This window comes from Trachypithecus francoisi, unplaced genomic scaffold (genome assembly GCF_009764315.1).
Source record: "Trachypithecus francoisi isolate TF-2019V2 unplaced genomic scaffold, Tfra_2.0 Lachesis_group4, whole genome shotgun sequence".
NCBI classification, from domain to species: Eukaryota; Metazoa; Chordata; class Mammalia; order Primates; family Cercopithecidae; genus Trachypithecus; species Trachypithecus francoisi.
This window is the reverse complement of record NW_022681469.1, coordinates 35,174,569-35,199,348: the sequence shown is the minus strand read 5'-3', so window position 1 is coordinate 35,199,348 and position 24,780 is coordinate 35,174,569. Positions and strand designations below refer to the sequence as shown.

General features: G+C 36.3%; 1 protein-coding gene across 2 annotated transcripts in view; it reads left to right on the top strand.

The window, feature by feature from the left end:
• SPAM1 (sperm adhesion molecule 1) overlaps positions 1-24,780 on the top strand; it is a 35,960-nt gene that overhangs the window by 5,678 nt on the left and 5,502 nt on the right. Inside the window, exons 2-4 of one of the 2 annotated variants that reach the window (XM_033193561.1) lie at positions 17,799-17,883; positions 19,943-20,053; positions 23,404-24,563. In XM_033193561.1, the coding sequence (XP_033049452.1) occupies positions 23,610-24,563 (954 nt within the window). In that variant the 5' untranslated portion in view covers positions 17,799-17,883; positions 19,943-20,053; positions 23,404-23,609. The remainder of the gene's footprint in view (positions 1-17,798; positions 17,884-19,942; positions 20,054-23,403; positions 24,564-24,780) is intronic. The other variant, XM_033193559.1, reaches the window with a different exon arrangement.

The window sequence follows — 24,780 nt, the reverse complement described above, 5'->3', positions numbered from 1 at the left end:
TTTTGTCCTACTTCCAATTTCAACTTCCCATAGGTACCAAAAAATCATTTGTTTAGGATGAGAGTTCTCTAAAAATCTTTTCTAAAAGTTTTTCTAAATCCATGAATTCATCGTGTAGCCATTGCAAATAGGATCTCCAAGCATATATCCATTCTAACAGCAACTCAATCCAATAAATCTTTTCATGAAAAAACTGGAGGTAACTTTCCAGGCTTAGAATACATTTTTATCATGAATTCAAGAGGTATCCCCAAAGAGGTGCAGAAGATGCGGCTCCAATGATCCAAAAAACACTCCCCAAAATAGCTTAAGAAAGCAAAAACCCTCATGGTCACAGGCAGTAAGAATACTGTTTGTGAAAATTAGTGTCTGTGGTGTCCTCTACAAGTGAGATGCATCCAATTACAGATTCTCTAATCTGTGATATTGGACAGGTGATGCTGGATGGGACTTCCCGCACTGGCAAAGCAATAAGGGTAGAGACAACAAAGACTCCATATAGAGTGGGACCTTGAGAGCAAATGAGATATAGGATTTACTGGGGGAACTTACATACAAGGATGGTCTGGTCATGGAGAGCTGGACAAGAGAACCACTCCCATTTGTAAAAAGCATGCAGATTATATAACATTTTTATTTAGCACCTGCCACCTAGCAAGCTCCATCTAACCCAAAGCAAAGGGCCTTGATTCCCTGTATGGCCTGTATTCTAAGGGATGGGCCAGGGGTTCAGATGTCCTTCCTAGCTAAGGAGTGAAACTCTGGGTTGGCTACTCCTGGATTCTTAGACCACAGGGTCATTGTCAGGGTGTTCTTAAGTCATTACTCTCAAGTGCATCTGCCATACTGACCTCTCATTAAAACAAACTCTCTTGAAAGCTGGCATGGTTGGACAATGAAAATGCTGCTTGCACACTTCATTTTGTTGGGACTCAGAAAGTAATACCCCATAATGAAGGCCTCAGAAGCAAAAGTTTTTATCTGACCTTCTTCTGCCCTCCTGTCTCTCAGTCCCATTTGCCTCCAAGGCTAGCCATAAAAACTAGAATTTCTCTTCCCCTGAACAGGTCATAGATATCAGAACCCCCTTTTCCCAAGTCAGCCATAAAACCTAAAAATATTACTCTAACTTTCCCTCTGTCTTTCTATATAAAAACTGGCCATAAAGAAATTATGTGACCTACCTTGTTTGACTGTAGGTCATAAGACCCCCATTCCAGAGAAATTCCTGTCCCTTACCTAGAAGGAAAGAATGCATGCACAGAGAGGCCAGGAAAAATCTAGACAGGTAGGCCTGGCTGGATTTCTCTCCCTCAGTCTATTAGCATTAGATCCTACCCTTTTTGTCCAGTCATATTACTATATGGCTGTTCATACTTTGCTGAACTGAAGCGTAAAAATAGACAATTTCCTCTCCATCTTTGGGACTTCATTCTGAAGGCTCCTGTATGTACACATTAAATAGATTTGCATGCCTTTTTTCCCCAATTAATCTGCTTTTCTCCAATTGATTTTTCAGCATACCCTCCAATGTCTAGGGTTCTTAGCCTTATGCTAAGCCTTAGCCACTTGATGCATCCCTGATAACTTGTACCCATCAGCTGGCAGAAACCAAAGAGCATATCCTCACTGGTTAGAAGCCAAGATCTCAGAAAAAAAAAAAAGTGATGAAAGGAGAATTTCATCTTTTTTTAAAAATTGATGACCCACAGCAAAGTTTGTCCAAACACCTGCCCAATGAGGACAGTAAACCCATCAGTCTATAAAGCCAGTTTTAACAATATGCGTATAGGACATACGCCTGTGATTCCCTTCCATATGAAAAATTACACAAAAGACAGACATAGGAAAACAATGACCATCTCTGGGAGGGAAAGGATGAATTAAAACCAAGAGTACTTCAAATAAAAATCACAAGGAGTCCAGGTTGAAAATGTCCAGGTTGATGTGGTAAAAATGTTTATTTACCTTTTGCTAACTTTGCTGGGTGCTCCCAAGATCTCAGTGGTAACCTCTGGAGTGTGCAGGGTGTCCCAGCCAATGATATCCCATTCTCATTGCCAGAACTGTAGGGAAAGAAAAGTAACTTTACTCCTGAAATTCTGTGGCTGAGGCTCATGAATTGAACTGACAAAAACACAGATTAACAAGAGAATAGCAAACAATTTTTAAAATATTATTTATTATATATTTTTTAAAATTTAACTTTAAGTTCCGGGATACATGTGCAGAATGTGTAGGTTTGTTACATAGATACACATGTGCCATGGTGGTTTGCTGCACCTATCAGCTTGATATCTAGGTTTTAAGCCTTGCATGCATTAGGTATTTGTCCTAAAGGTCTCCCTCCCCTTGTTCCCCACCCCCGACAGGCCCTGGTGTGTGATGTTCCCCTCCCTGTGTCCATGTGTTCTCATTGTTCAACTCCCACTTATGAGTGAGAACATGGGGTGTTTGGTTTTCTGTTCCTGTGTTAGTTGAGAATAGCAAACAATTTTTATTTATTATTTTTACATGCACATTGAAGCCTTTATAGAAAAAAGTGAAAATGCAAAGAAACAATTAGAATAGAGAGCTTGCATACTTTTAAAACAAAAATGATAAATTGTGGAGAAGTGACAAAAAGGGAAAGGGGTTTAACCTTCTAGGAGTAGTAATTTGTAGAAAATGACTAGGAAATATATTGGGGAACTAATGGAAGAATTATTTTAATAGGATTGTTTGTACAGATCCATTTGAGCACTGACTCCCAGTCTTCATAAGAATGTTCTCTTCTTATGAGAAAGACTTTGCAAACTATTCATCCAACAAGGGATTAACATCTGGAATATACAAGGAACTCAAACAACTCATCAATGAATAATAAATACATACATCATTTGATTAAAAAGTAGGCAAATAATCTGAATAGACATTTCTCAAAAGAAGACATACAAATGGCCAAGAAGTATAGTCATACTCTGTATAATAATGTTTTGGTCAATGATAGATATATATATGTATATGCCATTGTGGTGCCATAAGATTATAGCAAAATTCCTGTCATCTAATGATGTTATAGTCATTGTACTGTCATAGTGCAATGACTTCCTTTTTTTCTATGTTTAAGTATGTTTAGATACACGAATACTTACCATTGTGTTACAATTCCTTACAGTATTCAGTACAGTAATATGTTATACAGATTTATACTCTGGGAACAACAGGTTATACCACATGGTTTAGGTGTGTAATAGGTTGTGTCATCTAGGTTTGTGTAAGTATACTCTATGATGTTCCCACAATGAGGAAATTACCTACAAATGCATTTTAAAGAACATATCCTTGTTATTAAGAGATGCATAACTGTATATAAAACATGCTCAACATTACTAATCATCAGGGAATTGCAAGTCAAAATCACAATTAGATATCATCTCACTCCAGTTAGAATGGCAATTATCAAAAAGACACAAAATAACAAATGCTGGTGGGGATATGGAGAAAAGAGGACTCACGTCTTGTTGGTGGGAATGTAAATTAGTATAGCCATTATGGAAAACAGTAGGAGTTTCCTCAAAAAACTAAAAATTGGAACTCTCATATTACCCGGAACTCCCACTACTGGCTATATATCCAAAGGAAAGGAAATCAGTGTGTTAAAGAGGTATCCTCACTCGCATGTTTATTGTGACACTATTCACAACAGCTAAGATATGGAATCAACCTGAGAAAATATGGTATATAAACCTAATGGAATACAATTCAGCCAGCCACAAAAAGATTGAAATCCTGTCATTTGCTGCTACATGGATGAGCCTGGAGGACATTAAGTGAAATAAACTAAGCAAAGAAAGATAAATACTGCATGTTCTCACTTATATGTGGAAGCTGGAAAAGCTGATCTTATAGAAGCAGAGAGTAGAATACTGATTACTAGAAGCTGGGAAGAGAAGGGAGGGGGAATAGGCAGAGGTTGGTAAATGGATACAAAATTACAGCATGGCAGGAGGAATAAGTTCTAGTGTTTTATAGCACTATAGTTAACAATTTATTGTGACTATAGTTAACAATAATTTGTTGTATGCTTTCAAATAGCTAGAAGAGAAGATTTTGATTGTTCATAATATAAATGATGAATTAGATGACAGATGCACTAATTACCCTTATTTGGTTATTATGCATTGTATACGTGTATTGAAATACACACTGTACCCTGTAAATAGGTACAATTATTATTTGTCAATTAAAGATTTAAAAAGAGAATGTTCTCTTCTTCCTAATACAGAGAGGTTCCCTGTACATGGGAAATTTGATGTCTTTTTTTTGGCAGAAAGGAAGAAAGCAGAGTGCCCTTCTTGCATCTTCAATCACTCTCAACTCAAAATAACTAATATGCCAAAGTGGCATATTTTGGGGTAGCATGTCCTGAATCCTTTCATAAGCATTATGCTGAGTGTTTTATATGTGTTATTTCACCAAAATTTCACAAGGGACCTATGAGATAATTGCTTTATTGCCCATATTTTACAGTTAAAAATACAAACAAAACTAAAGCACAGTGAAGTGAAATAGTTTGGGCAAGATCACATTGCTACTACATTGAGAAACCAGATTCTAGGCCTGTTGATCCTAATCTAGAAAATTAAATTACTTAGTCCAGTAGTTTAGGTATTTACAGACATTATTTAAGGAATCCTCAGACTATAAGAATTCTCTTCTTGTTGCTGAAGAGATTAAAGAGATTAAGTAACTTGCTAAGGCTAATTAATTAGAAAGTGGCTGCCCTTAGGATTTAAAACCCAAGTGTATCAGCCTCCAAAGTTTTTGTGTATTCAAGTGATTTAATCCATTCCACAGCTAAAAATACATTTTATACTGTTACTCAGTAGACATACACATACAAATATATAACTGATAGAAAAGGTTCATAAAATAATACTCACCCTTATTCATGCAATGACACTCTGGTATTTCTTATTCTATCCTACCTATTTTATTCTATCCTATTCTACACTATTATAGTCTATTTTATGGGCTTTTTAAAAGTCTTATTACAAGCAATCAAATTTACTTCATGACTCACTAATAGGTTGTGACCTTCAATCTAGAAAAAATGCTAGGTATAGGCTTACTTAATATCACTTTCTTGTATTACTGTGTTCTCAATTACTCTCTATTGTGCTTAAAATGAATTGCACTACTTAAGTGAAATTTAGTTGTGGCTTTGTTGTAAGACCAACGGGTTCATATGCTTGCTGCACAGTAACAGTGCAATACACTGAGACAGCAGTGTTTGCAGCAGAGAAAGAGTTTATTGATTGTAGGGCAGCCTGGTGAGGAGATGGGAGGAGACTCTCAAATCCATCTCTTCAAGGATTTCTGGGATGAGGTTTTTAAGGGGATTGTAGAGACAACGGGCTGGAAGATTGGGGTTATTGATTGGTCTGGGTAAAAGGGATGAAGTCATTAGGATGTGAAAACTGTATTATTTGGGAAAAGGAGACGAGTTAGCTCCTCATGGAGTCCCTAGACCAGCTGACATCAGTAGTTTCACTGGTATGCAGGACTTAAAATACATCTCAATGGGAAAACTTACATTTAATAATGTTCAAGTTGTCATGTAGAGCAGTTAGGGGGAACTACAATCTTTTAACAGTCTACGTGATTCTGGAGCAACAGGGAAACATGGTTGGGAAGTGGGTCAGAGAGCAAGCTAACCTAATGTTTAATGCTGAGTGTGCTGCAGGCTTGGTTTATCTTATTTTTCCCCCTCCCTTCTTCCCTGATAAATTTTATAAACTTTATGGGAATGGTTTCACTCTGTAATGCTCTTTCTAAATAGACTTTAGCTACAGATGGTCTCAGAGTGGAGGGGCTGACTGAATTCTGCTGTGGAAGTGTTGTTTTACCTTTCCAACTTCCCTTTTAATGAGAAGCATGTGATCTCTGTGGAGGCAAAACACCAGCAGTGTCTCAGTTTATTGGGGGAGATAAAGGGACAATTGTAAATACATCTTGCTCTGAGTTTCTACAATTCAAAATAAATTTTGCTATGTATAACTCTTCCTCCTCCCACCTCACCTTTCTTATTAACCACATTCTTTACAGAAGACTTAGATTATTGTTATTACCCCCAAGCATCTCTGTATTGTCTAAATCAGTATCCATGGCAAATATTTCTTTAATGTTCTTAGGGTAAGAGTTTACAATCTGTAAATTTTTATAGAGATACCCCTATTCGAATTATATATATTGGTTTTTATGGCTCCCAAAATGTCAAAAAAAATCCTCTCCATACCTATTACAGTTATCTTTCTCATAGTTTGGAATAAATGCAAATGAACCTTAATAAGCAAGAGTTAATAATATTGGTAGTCCAGGGGAAATAACACTACACTTTAGATTTACATAGTTTATTAAAAAAACACTTCGGGTCGGGTGCGGTGGCTCACGCCTGTAATCCTAGCACTTTGGGAGGCCGAGGTGGACAGATCATGAGATCAGGAGATTGAGAGCATCCTGGCTAACACCATGAAACCCTGTCTCTACTAAAAATACAAAAAATTATCCAGGCGTGGTGGTGGGTGCCTCTAGTCCCAGCTACTCGGGAGGCTGAGGCAGGAGAATGGTGAGAATCCGAGAGGCGGAGCTTGCAGTGAGCCGAGATCACGCCACTGCACTCCAGCCTGGGCAACAGAGTGAGACTCCGTCTCAAAAAAACACCAGACACTTCATACGTATCATTTTACTCATTATCCCAGCATTCCTGGAATTTAGATAGATTTAGGAATTACTGATGTATTTTTGAAGAGTTAAGTGATGCTTAAAGATTGAATAATTTGGATCTTTCAGCTGTTCCATAATAGAACTACAAATGGAAATAAAGCCTCAATTCTTTTCTGGATCTGAGTTCCCTAGTCTTTTTAGACATGTGTTTCATCAGCTTCCACCTCCCATAGGCAGGTGGAGGACAGTAAAGACAGAAAGTAAAAGGTAAAAAGAGTATGTGAGAAGACAGGAAAAAAAAGTCATTATCAAGAAAGACATTAATAAATGTTTCTAGTGTTGTTTTGTGGCACAAGTATATTCTAATCTTGTACTATATCACATTAGTTAGAAAGAATGGTGGCAATTGGTGCTGGGAAGATATTTGATTATGTAAGACTTTAGTCATAGTTTTGCTATCATAAAATGTGCTTTTTTTTTTTTTTTTTCTTAAAGAGATGGAGTCTCACTGTGTTGCCCAGGCTAGAGTGCAGTGGCTGTTCACAGGCATGATGTTGGCACAGTACAGCCTCAAACTCCTGGCCTTAGGTGATTCTCTGGCCTCAGCTTTCCAAGCAGCTGGGACTACAGACACATACCACCATGCCTGGTGGTACAAAATGTGCATTCTTAAGGTAGACTTCAGGACATAGCTTTTTAGGAAGATAAATAAAAAGCCACTTAACACTCTGACAAGATTTTTAAACAAGTCACCTATCCCAAGGAAAAATTCAGTCTGCATCCTAAGTGCTCCATTTAGAGGCCTGATATCTCTGTAGGCATCAGATACCTTAAATAGATTACAGGGAAAATACTTGTTGCATTATCTTTTGAAGATGAGCTAATATATATTTATTGGCATTTACCTTCAGCATTGGTTAATATGCTTAGTTACAATTGATGAGATTGGGTCCCTATTACCTTTGGACAAAGGTGTTTTCTGTTTGTGTCTGACTATAGTGGCTATTTGGATCTTTAATACAATCCCATATGTAGAAGAAGATTTAGTAAGTATGACTTTGGCAAATCATAGAAATAAAACCCAAAAGTCATCTGACTGGTCAAGAGAAGAGAAACACTGGTTATTGCTAATAGACAGTTAATTGCAAACCCATAGCCCTCATTATGGTTATTATACTTTTGTGAACATCATTGTGCAATGCACCAGTAGTAATAAAGGTGTTTGTCATTCTTCTTAAACTTTAGCCTAACTTGAGACCGAGCCCTTTGCCTTAGTGCTAGGCAGCTGAACCACTGTAATCACAGAACCAGGATTGGTCCTAGGTTTTTTTTTTCATAGTGGGATGTTGGGTTGACTGAAAGTCAAGTATCACTGATCTCAGCCTGGGGTTTGACAAGAGTCATTTGACAGACAGCATCCTCAGCAAAGCTATTATGTTTTTAATTAGCATCTTGCATTTAGATGCTCTTCAAGTCTTTTTTGAGACAGGGTCTCGCTCTGTCGCCCAGGCTGGAGTGCAGTGGCGAGATCTCGGCTCACTGCAAGCTCCGCCTCCTGGGTTCTTGCCATGCTCCTGCCTCAGCCTCCCGAGTATCTGGGACTACAGGCGCCCACCACCTCGCCCGGCTAATTTTTTGTATTTTTAGTAGAGACGGGATTTCACCATGTTAGCCAGGATGGTCTCCATCTCCTGATGTTATGATCCACCGCCTCAGCCTCCCAAAGTGCTGGGATTATAGGCATGAGCCACCATGCCTGGTCTCAAGTCTTTATTCAATTACTTCATTTCAGTCATATTTGGGTACGTCAGCCTTATGCTTGCCTATGAAAGACATGCTAGTCTTCTGAATAATGCTTGTGTTCTGTGGCTTCTGGATGACATACTTGGTTTTTCTTTGAATATTTTGACTTTAAGTTTCATCATCGGCCATAATTTTGAGTTTACTTAAACTCAAAAGACATCATATTCATTTAGTTAATTAACTAATTTAGCATGCACAAGAGGAGAGACAAAGATTTTCTGCTAATCAAACTCTAATCAGGCTCATTTGTGCATTATTTTTGTCTAAGTTTCAAACTCTGGGCTTAGGTGTCCTTCCTTTTGGAGTCCAGTTCTAGCAAGAACCTGCAAGTCAGTTTAGCAAGAATTCCCCATCTTCTCTTTCAGATTTACTCTTGGGGGTTCCTCATCCTCCATCATCCCCCAGGAGATGTCTGATCACCCCGGCCAGCCTTCAGTAACAATACTGTTAGGTTGTTTTCACCAGAACCTGCCTTACCTGAGGTCTTTCCTCTTAGTAATTTTCTATCCTGCTGATCCCCACCCTGCATTTTGGCTACAAATTATCACTTTTCCTTGTTGTTTTTGGAATTGAGCCCAGTATTATACTGAGATTTTGTTTCCCTTATTGCGATTGTTTTTTTCTGAATCAAATCTGTTTTGACTGCTGTAATTACTGCTTAGTTCTCTTTGTTTTTTTGTTTTTTTGTTTGTTTGTTTTTTTCTTTTTGACTGCTCTGTGGCTTCTGATTGGTGGATTTAGTTTGTGTTTGAACATCTTCATTTTAAAGTGTCACCATTGGTCATAATTTTGAGTCAAGTGAAATTTAAAGTATATCAAGTTCATTTATATAATTTACTAACTCACTTAGCATGCATCAATTAAATACCAGTTGATGAGTGGCTCTGAAAGTTTAACAATAAACTAATCCTAAAATTAAAGGTGTATCATATATATTCTTTAATAAGCTCTGAAACCTACAAAGGTATTTTGGATATAAAATGTTATTCACATTTTTTTCCCAAAGGAATTATCTTCCAAGAATAAGATGAATTATTTTCTTATTTTTAATACAACATAGTATTGACTTATCATTTTTTTTTTTTTTTTAATTTAAGAGATAGGGCCTCGCTCTGTCATCCAGGTGGGGGTGTGGTGGTGCAATCCCAGCTCACTGCAGCTTTAAATTCCTGGCTTCGAATGTTTCTCCAACCATAACCTCCCCAGTAGCTGGTACTACAGGTTCACACCACCATGCCCAGCTAACTTTTTTATTTTCTATTTTTTGTAAAGATGGGGGTCTTCCTATGTTGCCTAGACTGGCCTCAAACTCCTGGCCTCAAGTGATCCTTCCACCTTGGTATCTCAAATCTCTGGAATTACAGTCATGAGCCATGGTGGTGCTTGGACCTATAATGCATTTTTAAAATGTGAAAGTACTAATATTTCTTATAACACATCAATGTAAATATTGAGTCAGTGCTTAAGGATTCAATATTTCTAATTCATGTTTAATCAGACTGTGATTTTTCTAGTCTCTTAGATATATTAATTCCTAATTACACCATTACAATAGGACAAGTTTACTGTACAAATTGGACATATGTGAATTGTATCTCTATGTTTCCAAAGAGTAATTAAATAAAATTTTATTTTGGGAACTGCTCTTGAAGGATTTAATTATTTGGTTCTTCTTTTTGTCTCTCCCCTCTTTCTTCCCATCTTAAGGAAAAGAAGCAGGATTCTGTAAACCAAAAGGTATCTGAGACAGGTCTCAAAACATTTAGCAAGTTTATTTCTCTAAGGCTGTGGACACACCTGTGATGCAGCCTCAGGAGGTCCTGACGTGTTCCCAAGTTGGTCCGGGTACAGCTTGCTTTTACACATTTTAAGGACAAGTGAGACATTACTCAGTATGTGTAAGATGTACATTGGTTTGGTCTGGCAGGGCGGGACAACTCGAGGTGGGAGCCACCAGGTCATAGGTAGATAAGAGACAAAAGGTGGCATTCTTTTGAGTACTTGATTCCATTGAATATACAATTTAATCTGACTGAGTGAATCTGCATTTTTACATAAACAATAGGTCAGAGGAAGCAATCAGATATGCATGTCTCAGGTGAGCCTCAGTGGGATGGCTTTGAATTCTGTCTGTCCTTTGTTCATGAGGAATTCCCCTGTGGGCAAATTGTGAGGGAGGTATGTAGCTTTTTATCTTTGTAGCTAGCTCATTTAGGAATAAAATGGGAAGCAGTTTGCCTGACATAGTTTCCAGGTTGACTTTTTCCTTGGCTTCGTGATTTGGGCCTCCCAAGGTTTATTTTTCTCTCACGTTTTCCCCTTTTCTTTTAAAAGTCTTTCAGAAAAAGCATTTTAGATGAAAATGGGCCCCTGGTGTAAGGTTATGTCTCATCCCTTGTGGCTACAACAGTTTATTCCTAGACAGGTAGGTCCCACATTATTAGGAAAGCTCATTTTTAGCAGGTTGTGAAATCTCACATTTTGCAGAAAGAATATAGAGAGAGGAAGGGAAAAAAACAACAAAAACAAAGAAGTGAGCAATACTGGAAAATTGATATAGATATTATTACTCCGAAGTTTGTGAATCAGTAGGCTGGTATGAAAGGGGTTTATATATGTAAATAGGTTCCTGTCATTTTCTTCTAAAGTTTAAGTTGTCTAGCTTCAGTCTGCAGGACTTTAAGAAAGCACAGCTTAATTTTTAGTGATTTCAAATCAGGAAAAATGGGGAAAAAAAGGAATAGAAGAAAAAAGAGAATAGATTATTTTGTAGACCAGTAGTCAGGAAAAATTTTAGAATTCAGTCCAAACTGTAAGTTCAGTCCAAATAATAAAAATTGAAAAATATTTGGCAAGACTAGAATCTAACAACAGGTGTACTATAGTTATTTATTTACTGCCTGAGAGACCTTTTTTCTAAAGTGTAGCTTAAAACAAAGGTCTCTGAGATAGTTTGAAACACATTTTTTTCTTTCTCCAGTCCTATTTTCACTAAAGATAAGTCATAAGAAAAATTCAGCTGCAAAATAAGTTTTAGTCTTATTATACTTGGCCATAAAGGCCTGACAATATATGCATAAAATCGGCAAGAATAATTGTTTCTTTTTTTAAAAAATTGGCTTTGCTGAAACTTTATTCCATAGGGAATCTCAGATTTGACTTTAATGCCTTAAGCCCAGCCTATGCCTACAAATACCTGTATTAATGGAGTGAATTCCTCACCTCTAGGTCCCAAGGAATCTTGGGGCTCCTGGGACTGTCAGAAAGTGACATTCTTTACTTGCCATAGGTCAGTAACCTGTACAGGGACTGTGTAGACAAGATATAAGGCCAGCTTTCCAAAGGCGCTTTATTGCTCTTTAATTCAACTTTGATTCCTTAAAGGAGTCTGTATCTAAAAGAATTCAATTCCAGTAAAAAACCTTGGTAAACTAACTAGTGTCTACAATTATGTCCTGTTACAAAAGAAAACAGATTCTTATTATACTTATGCAAATAACTATATTGCTATAAGTTAAGCATACTTGCAACTAGTTTCCAAATTTTGGAGAAATCAGGTAGAGAGATATATGCTCCAAATTTTGTTTATAGGCATGTACTTTACTCAATTACTAAAAGCTGTAAATATTTCAAAAGAAAAATTTTTCTCACCTCTGATAAATGAAGGATCAGCAACATTTTAAGCAAAAAGTAATAAAAGGATTTATTTCAGTCTTCCATGGGGTTTAGTCTATGCAGTTAACTCCTGTTCTGCTTGATATTCATGAACATTTCAGCTCTCCTTAAGAATCTTGGAAGTTTTTCCTCTATTCTAGTGTCACAATCTCCAAAGTTATCAGAAACCTGTCTTCAAGAGCACCTGTCAGAATCCTGTGCTGGTCATAATGCCACCTTTTGAAAAGGATAACAATAAAACTGGATGACAAAAGTCTTAGAACAGTCATAGTTAAATACACAGTTTACAAAAAAATTGGTTACTTCTGTGAAATACAACAATTTCACATAATAATCATAATTATTACTGATAACATATGCTAAGATGTATTAGAAGCACAGGAATTTCATACAACTCCAGAACACACACTAATAACACATTTATGTAAATATAATTCAAAGAAGGTTAGACATTGTTTCATATTTGACAATGCTTCCTGTATGATTTTATTATATCAAATAAACCAAATATCTCTTATAAACTTTAGGGAACTAATATCAATAATTTTATGAGGACCAAAATTAGAATTTGATTTTGGAAAGTTTTTTAAATATAAAATGTTTAGAACACTTGATATTACAAAATAGGATCACAGTCATTATAAAGTAAGTCATTTTTTTAGACAAAATGATAACTCAAAGATTAAAAAAACAAAAGCAGAAACCTCTGTCTTTGAGAGAGGAGACTTAATTTCCCAAACAGTAAGCCTTAATGAAGACAGAAGGAAGTCAATTAAATATGTCTCTCAAATCTTATAATAACCTTAATTAAATAAAAATTTAATCTCAGTTTTTTCCTAAGCAAACCCAAACTTAATAATAATGACAGAGAAATTTTTTTGATAAAATGTAAAATCTGTTTGTTAGGCCCAGTTACCAAAAGGCAAAAGAAAAGACCTTCTGCATGCTGGGCGTGGTGGCTCAAGCCTGTAATCCCAGCACTTTGGGAGGCCAAGACAGGCGGATCAGGAGGTCAGGAGATCAAGACCATCCTGGCTAACACGGTGAAACCCCGTCTCTACTAAAAAATACAAAAAAAACTAGCTGGGCGAGGTGGCAGATGCCTGTAGTCCCAGCTACTCGGGAGGCTGAGGCAGGAGAATGGCATAAACCCGGGAGGTGGAGCTTGCAGTGAGCTGAGATCCGGCCACTGCACTCCAGCCTAGGCGACAGAGCAAGATTCCGTCTCAAAACAACAACAACAACAACAACAACAACAACAAAAAGACCTTCTGCAATGTGACTGCTGTTCATTTAGACAATCTTCACGTCAGACCTAATGAGAATGGTACTTGAATTAATTAGACATAGGAGGTGCTTCCTGAGCAGTTTAAAGCCAAGAGCACAGAATATTATGTTGGAAGAAAACATTTCCTTTAGACCTTCAAGATAAAACATTATTAGCATCAGGCCAGAACAATTATGACCCAAAGAAAAAACTTACAGTAGCTGAAAATGAATTGAAGGAAAGAATTATTATTTCAGTCCATTTAAAAGGGGAGAGAGACCTGAAAACACCGAGATGTAGTAAAAGTTGAACTTTGCATACAAAAAATTATAAAGTCTTGTAATTTTATTGAGTAAAGCAGTGCCTTAAGAAAATCTCATTATTCTAACTAATTATTTAGCATATAAGTGGGGTTTTAAAAATATTAAGTATAGACAACTTGATCATATAAAATTTTTTCTTTTCATAAACCCTCTTATTATGACTTACACAGACCATTCATGACATGTTTGAACATGGTTGTCCTGAACATCCCTCTTTCTTTAACAACCAGTCATTTTATTCTGGGACAAAAATTTAGCATACAAGATTGTTTTGCATATAAAATTATTTTTCTTTAAGCTTTCTTACCAAAAATACTACTTCATTTCTTTAACTTTCTTTACATCTGTCTTATTTCCAGGTTAGTTTTACCTTGTTTTATATATAACCTTTAAAAAAGCTTTGAATTAGACAAAAAGCATTCATCTTTTAACAAGAACACATCTTTTTTTTTTTTTTAGAAAGAATGTTTCCTACTCTACATACTTTTTAATTGGAAAATACCCATTTAATAAAATATCTATTATTTAATTTAATATAACTTTAGATTCTAAATTATGATATTTGTCTACAAGTATTTATCCCATTACAGCTACCCAATTATTTTATTTTAATAGTTTACCTGGATTATTCATGAAAACTGTGATAGTAATCATTTAAGGTTATTTCCCTGTCATCATTTTGCAGCATGTGAATTTCAGGAGTTTACCTAAGTAAGAACCTTAAGAGTAAATATGTGGTTATTTTACTAACTAATTCAAGATTTAGCTGTTTTCATTAAACTAGTATTAGCATCTTATTTATAAAAAATTATACAAGCAAAGATCATTCCAATTTGGGCTGAGTTTATTGTTTAATTACCCTTATGCCAATGTTGACACCTTCTGAAAGGGATAAGGGATAAGTATGAAATCTCTTGACCAATAAATGCAAACAAAAATATACACTGACAATTTTTAAGACATTTCTAATACTACTTACTAATAATTTTAAAACTAGCTTATGAAAGGTTTTACTTAAGTCATGTGAACTTGAAAAGCATTTGAAATTATTGTTTCATTTATAAGTACTCCTTAACTTTAAACCCAATTTGGTAACTTGTGGCCAAAAATGTAACAAAATATGTGTACATACACACAAACACACATACACACTCATACACACAAAGATCCTACAGCTTTTACTTCAGAAATCTAGCCATGAGATATTAATGGAAACTTAATATCCATTAATTGTGGGCAGGACTCCACATTGTACCACTACTGAGTCATTTCTGCCCTCTTATTGTTGCAGTTTCTCTCTCCAGAGGTCTAGCACCTATGCGAGAGCTCAAAGTGTGAAGTGGTCAGCTTCCATGTGCACTTACTGGATGAGCCTTTTTAAACTAATTTTGTTGGTGGTTCCCTATAAGGCCACTACATGTCACAGGGGGTTAACCCCTAGACACTCCAACTTGGCCCCTGGTACCCAGGGGTGCTTTTTGGCTGGGAACTTGAGAGAGCAAAATGCCCTTTCTCTTCAGAGCTGAGAAAAGTCAGTCTCTCATTTACCAGTGACAATGACAGTTCAGGTTCTCACGGAAAAGCACAGTCAAGCCAATTTAGACTAATTTTGTGAGTAAAGGTAATGAAAAAGATTCTTCAGAATGCATCTCTGAATTAGAATTAGGATCCTAAACAACAACTTCCTAGGAGGAAAAAAAAAATCGGTGAAGACCACTTCCTGTAACTGTCCTCAGCCAGCTTTAACTTTGTTAGCTTTTGTCCACCATTACACATGCCAAGGTCAAATCCTTTCACAGTACAAGGTAATCTTTGGTATCCTCCAAAGCCAAAGAGGTCAGATAATGCAAATACAGGAAAGTAGGCCTTTAGACCTAGGAAGAATCTGCCCATGACTTTTGAAACTCTACAAAGAAAACAGAACACCCCAAAAAGGGGCAAGTGGTGCCCATGTTCTGAGTTCCTTCGGGGGTTTGAGTCATTAGAATCCTCTTTAGATTTTTTGTGATATTGAAGATGGTGAAAGGAGAGGAAGGAATAGGGTGAAGAAAAGTAAACGAAAGAACGGTTGTTTTTTTAAGAAAGGAAACAAACATCGAAACCAAGCACTTTTTTCCCCCCTCTCTTGCAGTTATGAGGAATTTTAGCCAATTCAGACAGGTCTTGTTCCCCATAATTTGGAATTCTCATTCAGGTTTGACCAAGTCAGGTAGAGTTGGTCAACTCTGAGACCAGAGAGAAAGACCAGAACAAACAACAAAAAAAACCACAGTATCATTACTGAACACTCTAATGGTAAGGAGAATTAAGACCAGCTGACTGTTAATCATAACTTTATCCAAGACAAAATCCCAATTCAGCTACTTACCTAGGAGTGGGTCTCAGGCTGAAGACAGCTCTATACCATCCTAGAAGTAGGAAAAAATTCAAACTGGCCTTCCCTGTTAGAAAGCGAGCTCAAACTCCAGAGATGAGTTACCTGCCTTCCATTGTCATGAAAGCAGAAAAACTTGCCTTCCTTGTTGGAAGAAAGTAAAACTCAGAAAAAGAGTTGTACAGCAAAATAAAGTTTAGATCTCAACCAAATTTTGGGTGATTGGGGATTCTCCGGAGGGAGGGAAGCTTCTAGGCCTCAGCAAATTGTCCTGTTGGTTGGAGCCATAAAAGTTCAAGTTGGTACCAAGCCAGCTGGAGATTTGTCAAAGGTCAGGGGCCACCTCCATGTAGAGTCCCTTCCACTGATCACCAAATTGTAAACCAAAAGGTATCTGAGATATGTCATAATGCATTTAGAAAGTCTATTTTGCAAAGGTTAAGGACGTGCCTGTGACACAGCTTCAGGAGGTCCTGAAAAATGTCCCCAAGTTGGTTATGGTACAGCTTGCTTTTATGCATTTTAGAGAGAGACATGAGACATCAGTCAATATGTGTAAGATGTACATGGGTTTGGTCCAGCAGGGCAGGACAATTTGAGGTGGGGGGTTTCCAGATTGTAAGTAGATAAGAGACAAAATGTTGCATTCTTTTGAGTCCTTGATCAGCCTTCCACTAAATACAAAATTTAGTCTGGTTCAGTGAATCTGCATTTTTATATAAACAATAAGGTAGAGGAAGCAATCAGATATGCATGTCTCAGGCTCAGGTGAGCCTCAGTGGGATGACTCTGAATTCTGTGTGTCCTTTGTCCAGGAGGCATTTTCTTGTGGGCAAATTGTGAGGTGGGTGTGTAGCTTTTTAAACTTTGTAGCTAGCTTATTTAGGAATAAAATGGGAAGGAGTTTTGCCTGACATAGTGCCTATGTTGACATTTCCCTTGGCTTAGTGATTTTGTGGTTCCGAGATTTATTTTCCTTTCAAAACTCATAAAAGTAGTATTTTTCTATCATAAAAAATGTCAAACCTGCTTTATCATTTTGAAAATGTTAATTTTCATTTATTTTATTAATTTTTAAAGGAGAAATTACTTTTTCTTTTATAATAAATGCTGTATTTTCTTGAAAACAGTTCCATGAAGTGTATGCTTCATTTGTATTACACTATAGAAATATATTATTAATTTAACCAAAGCTGAGCAGTAAGTCCAGGTGCATGGCTCAAACCTGTAATCCCAGAACTTTGGGAGGCTGACGTGGTGAGATCACTTGAGCCCAGGAGTTCCAGACCAGCCTGGACGTCATGACAAAATTCCATCTCTATAAAAAATTTTAAAAATTAGCCATGTTTGGTGGTGCGCACCTATAGTCCCAACTACTTGGGAGGCTGAAGTGGGAGGATCACTTGAGCTTGGGAGTTGGAGATTGTAGTGAGCTAAGATTGTGCCACTGCACTCCAGTCTTGGCAATAGACCAAGATTGTGTCTCAAAGATTGAATTTGCTGAGATTAAAACACCACACACACACACACACACGCACACACACACACAGAGAGACAGGTTTCCCTACCACATTACACAGTAACATTTCAAAAGATTAAATCTTCCTTTAATTGACTGGGCAAAGGGCTGTTTTTTCTCACCCAACAGGTTAAATACTGCAGAGCTAATAGATTGGAGTGACTTCTGACCTAATCACATCTTAAAGGAAAACTTTTCAGTTTTTACTTTAAAAGTAAGTTGCCTTTTGTTCTTTCTACTGCACAGCTTTGTAGCAAAAAGCAGGTATGGTTTTGTAAAAAAAAGATACAAAGTTCTGTAATGTGCCACATTTTAAGCAGTTTCTTTAACCTCAAGAATCTCTGGCTTGTTCAAAACATATCTGGGTGACACTGAGAAAGTTCAGATGAGGCTGAAAGAACCAAAGGAGAGGAATAATTATGACAACAATAATAAAGAGGAAGAAAAAAAGAGTTGATGAAATGCCACCTACAATGGGATTAACTTCTCTTGTTGAATCAAGTTTGTGATAATCTATTTCTGGTCAATTTATTTATAAAATACAATAGTTTAAGAAGTTTCCTAGAAAATAATCTTACAAAAAAGCTCCTTTCATTCGTGAAAATACTTGTAAATATTTTTACTTTAGGAGAAAAAATACGCTTTCGGGGATATTATGCTGGTCTCTTAAAAGTTTCTTTAAAACTCTTAGCTTGGAGTCACTGTTACTTGTAACTGGAGGTATTAGTGAGCCTTTGGGTTGGACTTATGAACTATGTACCTTGGAAATGCCACACATCCTACCAAATGTGATGAGGATACGAGGGCAATCAGCTTGGGACCTACCACTCATGTGGAAATTTGCTTTTCATTTTTCATGTTAAAGAATGATTCCCACAGTATGTACAGAAGTAATTTAGAACACTAAAGTTATCTCAGTATCCTCAGGCTTCCTGAGGCTGGAGGCCATTTTCAGTATTGTAACTAAGTTTGGTAGTTTTGAGTGAGGTCTGTAGAGAAATGGAAACTGAGGAGGTGCCTTGTGAATGACTTAGAGTTGGGACTCTCTTTGCTCCTCCCCCTTTGGTAATGTTATGGTTTGCTTTCGCCAAAGTTATAGTCTTGCCTTTTTCAATATTTGTCCATATTTCTGAATTTTAAAAAATATTTATGATCATAATTTATATTCAAAATCTGTAACAATTTTAATAGTAAGAGGATTGTGTCTAAATTCAATTCTTAATTCCATTGAGATAATGTATACATAAACTCACAGGAAATGGGAACTCCAAAAGGTAGATTCTGAAGGCAGTGTCTTCACTGACTTCTATATCCGTTATGATTCTCTAGAGAGAAAGCATTTGTCGTAGAAGTAAAGCGTTTGTTGTGGAAAAGAAAAGCAGAGGACTAAGCCAAGAAATTTGGCTCTTTTTTTTTTTTTCCCCTGTCTGATACTCTCCTCTTCTTACCTCAAAAATCCTAATCTTCCCGTAACATCATGTTGTATACCTTAAATATACACAGTAAAATTTATTCGAAAAAAAATTTCGCAATCATCAACTCCTCTTCCTCTTACAAGAACAAGAATCACCTGTACAAGCATCCTGGTAGATAATGTGTGGAGAGGTTTATGGTTACTTGTCTTTCCTCACTGAAGGGAAGCTGAGATTCAAATTTGTTCTGGCAAACTATTTTCTAACATTAAAATTTTATTCGTTTCCACTTTTTATTTGAGAAACAGTATGATAGTTGGATGAAAGAAAATAATGGACATTCAGAAAATACAAATATTCTTTCACATTTTTGAATATTTTTAATTCCTTAAGCATGCACATACATGTTTTTGCATACTTCAATAGTGTGTAGTTTTGTACTTTCTTTCACTTCGCATTTTAGGCAAACATATTTACATGTTGCATCATTATCTTTGTAACTAGTTCTGATATCTGCATACATTCTTTCAGGTTGAAATACCATATTAAATCATTTCTTATCATTGGGTATTGAACTTGATTTTGTTTTTTTTCCTCATTTCATAGATGCTACAATACATAGTGGTGAATACTAGATGTGTGAATAACTACACGTAGCTACATAATTTTTATTACAAAATCATTTTGAACTTATCCTTAGACAAGGGATTCCTAGTTCAAAGGATTTAGCTAGCATGTGTTCCAGTGATAAAATGCCTTTACAACAGGAATAAGAGTTTAAGTAGAATTTTAGATATATTCAGAATTTAAAGTTTCTAAATCTATTTTGAGAGAAAATAATCTTTTTTTTTTTTTTCAAAGGGATGCTAATGACTAACCAATGCTCTAGGAAGACATTGAGACCAGCCAACTTCTTGCCTTGATACTACTGAAGAGACATTGGGTGGCTGGACTTTGAAAGCAGACTTCTGGGTAAGTGCTATTGTTTGGGTTTGGGGGATAGCAAAGACTTAACAGAAGTGCTTTAAGAAGCAATTATCTACACAATGAGCAAGGAAGACACTTAAAAATGCAATTTTAATAGGTATAAATTGAATATAGAGCTTAGGAATACTAGTGGAGAGATAAGGTCAGGCATTATTACCTGGAGTTAAATTAGTTAAGATTTTCCAGGAAGATGAGGTTCTCTATTAGGGTATCTATGTATTTTTATTTTTTTAATGGTATTTTTTTCATTAAAACATATTTAAATTTAATTTTATTTTAGATTAAGGGTTACATGTTCAAGTGTGTAACATGAATGTATTGCATAATGGTAGGGTTGAGCTTCTAGTGTACCCATCACCCAGATTGTGACCAATGTAACCAACAGGTAATTTTTCAATCCTCATCCCCCTCCCAACCTGCTCCCTTTCAGAGTCCCCAATGTCTATTGTTTCCATCTTTATGTCCATGAGTACTCATTGTTTAGCTCTCACTTAAAAGTGAGAACATGCAGTTCCGTGTCTGAGTTATTTCATTTAGGATAATGACTTCCAGCTCTATCCATGTTGCTTCAAAGAACATGATTTTATTTTTTTTATGGCTGAATAGTATTCCATAGTGTATATATACCTCATTTTCTTTTTCCAGTCCACCAATGAGGAACACTTAGGTTGATTCCATGACTTTGCTCTTGTGAATAGTGTTACAATGCAGATTTGAATGAAGTTGTCTTTTTGATATAACGATTTCTTTTCCTTTGAGTAGATAGCCAGTAGTAGCATTGTTAGGATGATTGGTAGTTCTATTTTTAGTCCTTTGAGAAATCTCCACGCTGTTTTCCATAGAGATTGTACTAATTTACATTTGCACCAGAAGTGTATAAGTGTGTCCTTTTTTCTGCATCCATGACAACATTTTTTTGTGACTTTTTCATAATAGCCATTCTGACTGGTGTAAGATGATATCTCATTGCAGTTTTGACTTGCATTTCTCTGGTGGTTAGTGATGTTGAGCATTTTTTCATACATTTATTGGCCTCTTGCATGTCTTCTTTTGAAAAATGTCTGTTAGTGTCCTTTGCCCACTTTTTAATTGGGTTGTTTGTTTTCTTCTTCAATTTTGTTTGAGTTCCTCATAGATTCTGGGTATTAATCCTTTGTCAGTGACATAATGTGCAAACATTTTGTCCCATTCTGTAGGTTGTCTGTTTACTCTGTTGATTATCCCTTTTGCTGTGAAGATGCTTTTTAGTTTAATAAAGTCCAGTTTGTTCCATTTTTGTTTTTGTTGCATTTGCTTTTGGGGTCTTAGTCATAAATTCTTTGTCTAGGCCAATGTCAGATTTTCTCTGTAAACAGGTAAAGTTCTCTATTAGATACTTTAAACAAAAAGATGTTATTCTTGATGCTAACTTCTAGGTCTATCCTCAATTTTGTGCCAATTCTCTGTTCCAAGGCTTTGCCTTAGATTTATGCTGAGGAAAAGATATTTCACTGATTAAAATTTTAAGCATAGACGTGTCCATTTTTTTTGAAGACTTCTATGGGTAGAGACGTTCTCAATAGGCTCACTCTGCCCCATGATTTTCATTTATTTTTTTCCTTTTTTTTTTGAGACAGAGTCTCATTCTGTCACCAAGGCTGAAGTGCAGTTGTGCTATCTTGGCTCACTGCAACCTCCACCTCCTGGGTTCAAGCAGTTCTTCTGCCTCAGCCTCCTGACTAGCTGGGATTACAGTAGCCTACCACCACACTTGGCTAATTTTTGTATTTTTAGTGGAGATGAGGTTTCACCATGTTGGTCAGGTTGCTCTCAAACTCTTGACTTCAGATGATCCGCCCACCTTGGCCTCCCAAAGTGCTGGAATTACAGGCATGAGCCATTGCGCCCGGTCCCCCATCTTTTTCTTACATAAAATGAACACGTGTAAACAGATTTAAATGCTAATTTCAGTAGGGTTAGCTTACTCCTTCCCTAAGATACAGGGAAAGTTAAACCTTTATTCCATTTCCTTTTCCCTGTCCCTGCCATTCAGGCATTAGTATTGACAGTTGGTATTTAAAAGCAATTCGCTTTTCTCCCTAATATTATTTTAGGTGAAGATTATCTAGGTCCTGAATAAAGAAATTTATAAGTATTTAAGCTACAAAAATCTTTAGGTACTTTGTATGTTGTAAACATGAGGAGAAAAATTCATTATCTTCAAAACATGAGACTATAATAGTCTTTATAATGTTATTTTATTCTGATATGGTGATCTCTTTAGAGTCATATATTTTTCAGCAATGGAAATCACTGGATAATTTGCTATGGTAAGGACACATGTTCCTGGGAAGAATAGTATAATTCTTGTTATACTTTCATAAAGCAGTATACTACTAATCTAATTAAAAAGAAAGTTTCCAGTTCCCTCCTAGAATCACAGAACATTTAAATATATCTTCTTGCAGGTAATTTTTGCAAATCCTAAATCCTGAGTATATACATAGTTTAATTTCTTGAGCCCAGACCATTTTATTGTACCACTTTTGTGGTTTAATACAGCCAAAGTATGTGCTATAACACCTTGCTTTGTCACAATCAGAATGACAAGACAATCTTACTTATCAAACACTACAAAAAGACCAAAATCTATATATTGCTTTTCTTAAGTTAGGCTAGAACCAATCCTTTTAGTAGAAAATGGAAAGTAGTAAAATGTTTTGTTAACTTTAGAGGTGAGAGTACATTATTGTAAGATGTGATTGAGGAGTGTACCAAGGAGCCTTTCAACTTGTTTGGTAGAAGTTTTTGGTTGATTCAATACATTCAGCCAAACTGTTGATTTACTACTTCTGGCAGAAGTGAGTTTGCTCCCCTTTGATAAAAAAAAAAAATGTGAAAAAAGAGAAAAAAAGAAGAAAGAAAGAGAAAGATGAAATTTCAGAATTCTATGAAAGGTTGTTTCCAGTATATGGAAGACAGCTAGAAAGTGGTCTTTCAGGAAGCAATAAACAGAATGAGAGGATCAACTTGGAATTTATTTTCCTTCAATGGGCTTTTGCTAAGGCATTGCTTGGTACAGCATTCTGTACAGCCAGAAAGGCAAAAGGAAAATAGCTACAGTCTCCTTTCTGTAGGCCCAGTATTGATTTGGGAAGATGAGAAAAATGTTAACTAGTGTAGAGTTTGTATTATACATGAGAGGAAATAATTTCATAGATTCAAACACAGGAGTGGGTCGTCTATCTTTTAAGATGAAATTAAACCCCCTGCACTTAAAGTTGAGAACTTGGTGAAGCTTACATTCTTTATTATGAAATGCATCATAACAATGTATTCTGTATTTCTTTTTTCAGTTATAGGTGACGCAACTTGCAAAACAATCCTGAAACATGAAACAAGAATAATAATATTTAAATGTAACTTAATCATTATACCTCTTTATCCATCAAAGTGAATTCATTCCATTCCCTTTCATCTGTGCTCATACTTTGCATCAAATATTGGTTAAACCAAAGTGTGTAGGAAGAAATAAATGTTTTCATAGTCATTACTCTTTACAATGGGAGTGATAAAATTCAAGCACATCTTTTTCAGAAGCTTTGTTAAATCAAGTGGAGTATCCCAGATAGTTTTCACCTTCCTTCTGATTCCGTGTTGCTTGACTCTGAATTTCAGAGCACCCCCTATTATTCCAAATGTGCCTTTCCTCTGGGCCTGGAATGCCCCAAGTGAATTTTGCCTTGGAAAATTTGATGAGCCACTAGATATGAGCCTCTTCTCTTTAATAGGAAGCCCCCGAATAAACGTCACCGGGCAAGGTGTTACAATATTTTATGTTGATAGACTTGGCTACTATCCATATATAGACATAACCACAGGAGTAACTGTGCATGGAGGAATCCCCCAGAAGGTTTCCTTGCAAGACCATCTGGACAAAGCTAAGCAAGACATTATTTTTTATATGCCAGTAGACAATTTGGGAATGGCTGTTATTGACTGGGAAGAATGGAGACCCACTTGGGCAAGAAACTGGAAACCTAAAGATGTTTACAAGAATAGGTCTATTGAATTGGTTCAGCAACAAAATGTACAACTTAGTCTCCCAGAGGCCACTGACAAAGCTAAACAAGAATTTGAAAAGGCAGGGAAGGATTTCATGATAGAGACTATAAAATTGGGAAAATCACTTCGGCCAAATCACTTGTGGGGTTATTATCTTTTTCCGGATTGTTACAACCATCACTATAAGAAACCCGGTTACAATGGAAGTTGCTTCGATGTAGAAATAAAAAGAAATGATGATCTCAGCTGGTTATGGAATGAAAGCACTGCCCTTTACCCGTCCATTTATCTGAACACTCAGCAGTCTCCTGTAGCTGCTACACTCTATGTGCGCAATCGAGTTCAGGAAGCCATCAGGGTTTCCAAAATACCTGATGCAAAAAATCCACTTCCGGTTTTTGTATATGCCCGCCTAGTTTTTACTGATCAAGTTTTGAAATTCCTTTCTCGAGTAAGTAAATCAAGGTATGAGGGCTATGAAATGAAATTCACAAAATATTTTATTGAAATTTAATATTATTTTCGAAGGGAGTGAAATCTAGTTTTTAATATTAGGAATGTGTACACAAGTAGTTCTACATTATTTTATGAATGCAAAATAAGAATATGCTTAATCTTTAATGTAATGTCTTTATCTCTTAGTAAGCAGGGAGAATTAGGTAGTATAG